The following is a 6584-nucleotide window of genomic DNA, read 5'->3' as shown; positions in this document are numbered from 1 at the left end:
GATTGACAACATGTGAGTCTCAATTTCAACCTGTGACTGGGAAGACTACAACCATCCTGAGCAAACTCTGAACTCAGTGACTTGTTACTCTCAACCCAGAACAAGAATCGTTTTATCACCGGTTTTTCTTCTACAACAGGCTATCTCTTATGTGGACACATGCTGTTTTTTTGTTTGTTTGTTTTGTTTTCCAGATCTCAATAACACCGTGAGGAAACTGGACAGAAAATAGAATCGTTTTTTTTAACTGAATTTTTAAATAGAAATTGTTTCTTTAAGTGGATTACTCGTAATCTGTATTTTTGTTTAATTTGAATTTATTTTCTTTATAACTTTCTGTACCAGCACCCCTCCCGACCCCACTGAGGGACAAGGGTGTTCAGAAAATGGATGGATGGATGGATGGATGGATAACTTTCTGTATAGAAATGCTGACAATTTACACTTCCTTGTGTGTTGTACTATAATTTTTATGGTAAAATTCTGCTAAGAACAGTGACCAGTAATTTACCATAAGGTTTTTGGGGGGGTTTTTTTACAATAAAATGTCAATATATCATACAGTCTGGCCGTGTTTTTCACTTATGTAGATATTATGCCTCAGGCAGTATGACCGTATTTACTACGGCAAATCCACATTTAAATTTTTTTTAACATATTTTAGGAAATACGGTATTTTACCGTATTGGGAAATACGGGGAAAAATTTGGCAGTTTTGGTTGCCAGAATTTTACCGTATTTTAAAAATACGGTAAAATACTGGCAGTTTTGGTTGCCAGTATTTTACCGTATTTCTAAAATATGGTAAAATACTGGCAGTTTTGGTTGCCAGTATTTTACCGTATTTCTAAAATACGGTAAAAAACTGGCAGTTTTGGTTGCCAGTATGTTACCGTATTTTGAAAACACGGTAAAAAACTGGCAGTTTTGGTTGCCAGAATTTTACCGTATAAAGACAGAAAAATTCTGGCAACTCAGCTGCCAGCTTTTTACCGCAAAATGATGCCGTTTTTTTTTTACAGTGCAGAATTTTAACTCCAGCACAAAATTCAATTCAATTCAACTCAAAGATATTTTATTGATTCTGATGAGCAACTAAATGCAGCTCAGAATAATTTCTAGTTTAGTTAAATTGAACTATGAAGCTGACGGTGACAGAGCAATTTATGATAATTCAAGTAAAATTCACGCTCTTTTTCAGGAAACACCTCTTTTGTTGATCATCAGAATAAATTAAACAGGTTTGACTGATGTAATTAAATCAGCCTTCTGCTCTGTTTATAGATTGGACGGAAATTATGTTGTATAATCTCATGTTTGCAAGGGCGCATGAGGATTATGTTTAATTTGGATCCCAAGGTTGTGGATTTAGTTGTTTTGGAACAGAAGGAAGAACATGAATGATTCTAGCCTATAGCTGCTGGTAATGACATTAAATCAGAATGTTGGAGTGTGCAGAGTTCTGAGTCATAATCATTTGCTGTTTTTTTGACCATCTGCTGATTTGTCCAATTTTTCATCCTTCTTATTAACTTGCATTCACATCATTCAAAATGATCTGAAACTGACCTGGCATCTTACACAAAAATGTTCTTTACTGTCGAACAAAGAATTGTAGTTCAGCAACTGGAGCCAGTGGAGTGAAATGTGATTTTCAGGTCATGTTGTTGCTCTCTTTTCAGCAGCCAAAGTTTTGAAAAGCAGAATGTCTTCTGCCAGGCTTCTGTCCATTTTTTTAAATCACCAGCTACACATTAACTTGAAAACTTTTTTTCATTTTGTAACTTATTTGTAATAATTCAACATTATAAACACAAGGCAAAACGTCAGTGGGCATAATTGACACTCTCAACTAACTATACAATCACAGCGTAACAATAAAACCCCTGATATCTGTACAGTCGTGTTCTGTAAAACAGGATCTGCTGTTTGTCTCGTTTGTCAGATTAAAAGTACCTTCTGACTATCTTTAAGTTTCACTTGGTGAACTCAGTTAGTGAAATAAACAAACTTTTTAGCTGTATAATTTATGGAATATGACTGCACTATGCAGATATTTAAGACACACATACAGCAAATAACTATGTACTTTTTGTAAGTCAATCAATTCATGTATTGAACATTGAATTAAAAATAATATCCGTCTTATGTGTTGGTTGTTTCCACAAACTTCTTTTTCTCTGCCAAACATATAATTTAAAATAAACAGTGAGAGTAAATTGACACATATTTTAGGAGATAAAAACAGTCTTGCTTGTCTTCCTATGACAAAGAAATCATTCTAACATTTTCACAGAGAGTTTACTTCACACTCTGCTTTAAATTAAAACAATATATTCTGATTTTGATTTTAAATATTTTGGAATAATTACAATTATTATTTCTCTTCTTTAAGTCAATAAAAGCAGAACACTAGACCAATTATTTCTGTGAAAGCAGCACAGTGGGGGCATGATTGGACAAATCATAAGTAATAAATAATATTCCAGTTAGTAATAATTACAATACATAACATAAGAAGCATTAAAGACTTTAAATATTCACATTTTATGGAATCCTTCAGAACCAAACATGTACAGTTATGTCAGAAATTGTCTACCTAGACAATATTTCTATCATTATGTGTCTGTTAGGTTTTGTGTTTCTGCCACTTTGGTGCTGAAGCAGCTGAATTACCTCAGTGAAGGACAATAAAGAATATTTCTTTGCTGTCATATTTATTTGAGAAATGTCCAATTTCTCCTCTTATGCAACATTAAAGGTTCTCTTCTGGTGTATGCCAATAGTACAATGTGTTGTCATAGCTATTATTTCTAAGTGATCTGGTCTTATATAATGGCGTGAGGAGAACAGGGCAAAGAGTGATCCGTATACGGGGCTGCAGCGCTGCAGCAGAGCATCCTTCAGATGTAAAGTAGCAGGGTAATGTGAGGCAACAGCACTCCAATCAGCTTGGATCAATGGAAGCCATGGCCAGTTAGATGATTTAGTGAACATATGTTTCACACGTCTGTAGAGTATGTGCATTTGGTCCCGACATAACCAATAATCCAGCTGGCATGGGTCAGACTGCTGTAATCCTGGAGGAATTTAATACACTAGAGAAAGCAAGCAAGTAGTCCCTCTACTGACACTTAATCCTGAATCTGTTTATGCCGCCCACCGTCAATCCCCCTCCCTTAGGACTTCACCATGACTCTGTATCTAAGGCACTACTGGAAGGACGAAAGGTTGGCTTTTCCAAGCGCCACAAATAAGAGCATGACTTTTGATGGGCGCCTAGTGAAAAAAATCTGGGTCCCTGATGTGTTCTTCGTCCATTCTAAGAGGTCCTTCATCCATGACACCACCACCGACAATATCATGCTGAGGGTCTTTCCAGATGGCCATGTTCTGTACAGCCTGAGGTGAGGAACCCAACTAAATCCAAGCTGGCAGGCTCCCGCGCTGCTGGGCTTTACACTGTCCTTTCTTTATCCCTCAGGGTAACAGTTACTGCTGCTTGCAACATGGATTTCAGTCGTTTCCCTCTGGACTCACAGACATGCACTCTGGAGCTGGAGAGCTGTGAGTTTCACAAACACTGAGTTTACAGCTTTTTGTCTCACTGTGCTTCTTTTTACAAGTGGCTATGGACATTCTGGCAAAAGCTTATGAACCAACCTCACTAAGTGGAAACAGCAGTTTAAAGATGGCAGAATGTAATTCCGCCATTTCTGTAGAACTCCTTAAAGATCCAGTGCTTTTTCAGTCACTTTGCTGACATCCTTTTCTGTTGCTCTGATTGATTCACTGTAAAGGCATTTCACATCGAAATCCTTTGTTCCTCTTCTAAAGTTCCTTCCCTACCTCGTCACATTTATGCTACTATTTAATATAATCATAAGGTACTTCTGTATTAAATTTCCACTGAAACCTATGAGCATTTCTTTAAATCAAATCATATCTTCAATTTAGTGCAGTACACTAACACACGTGTTGCTGATTCAGCATTGAGCCCTTTAGAACATTTGATAGGAAATGGAGCTTTCAAAGGCACTGACAAAGAAGGAGATAGGAACAACTCAGTTAAAGCTCAATTAAAGCAGTTAAGCTTGATTTTTTTTGTCTCATGTTATGCTGTCATGACATAGTGATAATTTTAACAAATAAGTATTTGCTATAGAAGTCACCTCGTTGGTAACTCTGATATGTTTGGATGTTTGTAATGAAAACCTTCAATAAATATGTTAACCGCTAAAAGCATCTGATCCAACCAAAGTATCTCCTTGCTCTGGTTGTGCTTTCTGTCCCTCAGACGCTTACACTGATGAAGACCTGATGCTTTACTGGAAAAGTGGGGATGAATCCCTAAGTACAGATGACAGGATCTCTTTATCTCAGTTTCTCATCCAGAAGTTTCACACCACCTCCAGACTGGCTTTCTACAGCAGCACAGGTATTTTTGTGTGTATAATTACCGAGTAAATCTGTCTGGTGTAAATTGTAAAAGCATTTATGATGTACAATGTTATAAGCTGAAAAATATTAATAGGGTTTTGAGCGATTGTGCTTTTGAATCTTCATACTGTATTTGGACTTTATGACAAATCTAATTTGACATAAATTAGATTTATGTAATAATAAGTGTGTACATTATTAATATACACATTTTTGTGTATATAATAATACACAAGAAAATATTATTAATATATTTACTTTTGCAAAGATGCATGCAGAGTAGATGATAAGGAGCTGGTAGTATAAATCAACTGTTGCTGGAGTGGGAGAGTTTATGATCTGAAAGAACCAAACTGAAACTTTTGGATCCCAATTTTAAATGTTATTTGTGACCTAGAAAATACTGAGCATCACCAAAAGAACAGCAAAACCACAGTGAGACATGGTGGTGGCAGAAACATGGTCTGGGGTTGTTCATCAGAACATTCACCAAACAACTGGGTTGCATCGTTTCCTGTTTTTCAGGCTGGTACAACCGGCTGTACATCAACTTCACCCTACGACGGCACATCTTCTTCTTCCTGCTGCAGACATACTTTCCTGCCACTCTGATGGTCATGTTGTCCTGGGTGTCCTTCTGGATCGACCGCAGGGCTGTTCCTGCCAGAGTCTCTTTAGGTAACGAAAACCTTTGTGCTGGTTCAAATCGAAATTTGTTCATCTCAACAGGACATTGTATGTATCCTGAGACATAGAACAAATTAAGATTGGACAGAAAATTAACATCTGGGTCGTGTTCAGTTCTTGTGAGCAGTTCACTAAACGGCAGTTTAAAAAATCTCTGGAAAATCAAGATAAAATTTGATGGGACACTGGTCTTCATTTTGTGACAGAGATCCTGAGTTCAACAACATTGCTTATTTATTTCTTTGCTTCATTCTCTCATTCATTCTCTTTTTTCTCTCTTCCTATCTTTTTTCCTTCCTCCTTTCTTCCTGTCTTTCTTCTTATCTTTCTTTCTTGCTGTGTCAGTTGCTTGCTGATATTCCATTCACAGCACAGGAGTTGAAGTCTAGCTGTAGCTCAGAAGCACCACCTGTGCATACCTGTCTGTGCTCACGTTTTATTGCTGCATGCGGCTCAGTTACAGGTCTGACTGTTTGCAGTCTTCATCTTCTACGCCATGAAAACATCTGTCGTATTGGAGTGGAGGTGGAGGAGATCAATCTTTTCACAGATTATTTGTCTCATATTATGCTGTCAGGACATGGTGACACTTTTAACAAATATGTAAACAATATATTTTTGTAAAAGTTACGTACTGTAGTTTTAAATTATGGGTTGTATTTTTCTTTTTACATGAGTTAAGTGACATTTCCTTATTGTCATGACTGGAAGTTACTAAGTAATTTATGCAATCCTTTGATAACTCTTGTGTTTTCTCTGCAGCCCTCATTGACCTCTATACAAACAGAGTTGTTCTATTTTCTGTGCTTCAGGTATAACTACAGTGCTGACTATGTCTACTATTATTACTGGAGTCAACGCCTCCATGCCAAGGGTCTCTTACATCAAAGCTGTCGACATTTACCTCTGGGTTAGTTTTGTCTTTGTATTCCTCTCTGTGCTTGAATATGCAGCAGTCAACTATCTGACCACAGTGAGGGATGGTAAAGACCGGAAGCTAAGAGAAAAACTAAAGGAACAGGTATGATATGATTTCAAAATCAATAACAACCAGTTCCAAAAAATTCCTAGACTCGGTCATGACTTCCTTCCTTTCTTTCACCCAGTCCCAAACGTTGCCCTGTACTTGTGGCATGCCTCACACCAAGACCATGATGCTGGATGGAATGTACAGCGAGGCAGATGCAAACAGTCTGGCAGGGTACACCAGAGCCTCTATGGCAGCAGAGGATCCATCCGACAAACAGGAGCAGATGGTGGTCCATCTCACATTGGACAATGAGTCCACAGAGACTAAGAAGAAGGGCATTCGCAGTTTCCGCATAATCCAGAACACCCACACCATTGACACTTACTCCCGCATGATCTTCCCAGGCGCTTACATCTTATTCAACCTGATCTACTGGTGTGTGTACTGCTGAGTGTGTGCATTTTAAATAAAGCTGCAAAAGAAAAAA

General features: G+C 37.6%; 1 protein-coding gene across 1 annotated transcript; it reads left to right on the top strand.

The window, feature by feature from the left end:
- Positions 1 to 3149: 3149 nt before the first annotated feature.
- Positions 3150 to 6584, top strand: LOC106957765 (gamma-aminobutyric acid receptor subunit rho-2-like). The gene is made up of 6 exons (XM_015049221.1): positions 3150 to 3407; positions 3485 to 3567; positions 4298 to 4438; positions 4966 to 5118; positions 5940 to 6148; positions 6234 to 6584. The coding sequence occupies exons 1-6, from the start codon at positions 3193 to 3195 to the stop codon at positions 6546 to 6548; spliced, it is 1116 nt and encodes a 371-aa protein (XP_014904707.1). The 5' UTR covers positions 3150 to 3192; the 3' UTR covers positions 6549 to 6584.

Source organism: Poecilia latipinna, unplaced genomic scaffold, assembly GCF_001443285.1.
Source record: "Poecilia latipinna isolate Pla-1442-1.1 unplaced genomic scaffold, P_latipinna-1.0 Scaffold935, whole genome shotgun sequence".
Classification (NCBI taxonomy): domain Eukaryota; kingdom Metazoa; phylum Chordata; class Actinopteri; order Cyprinodontiformes; family Poeciliidae; genus Poecilia; species Poecilia latipinna.
Note: the sequence above shows the minus strand (reverse complement) of the source record. Positions and strands in the feature narration are given on the sequence as shown.

Excerpts from the sequence above, each read along its gene's own strand:
- LOC106957765 (XM_015049221.1), top strand. The coding sequence starts at position 3,193 with ATGACTCTGTATCTAAGGCACTACTGGAAGGACGAAAGGTTGGCTTTT. Across the intron at positions 4,439-4,965 it reads GGCTTTCTACAGCAGCACAG|GCTGGTACAACCGGCTGTAC; the intron begins GTATTTTTGTGT and ends CCTGTTTTTCAG. Across the intron at positions 5,119-5,939 it reads TCCTGCCAGAGTCTCTTTAG|GTATAACTACAGTGCTGACT; the intron begins GTAACGAAAACC and ends TCTGTGCTTCAG.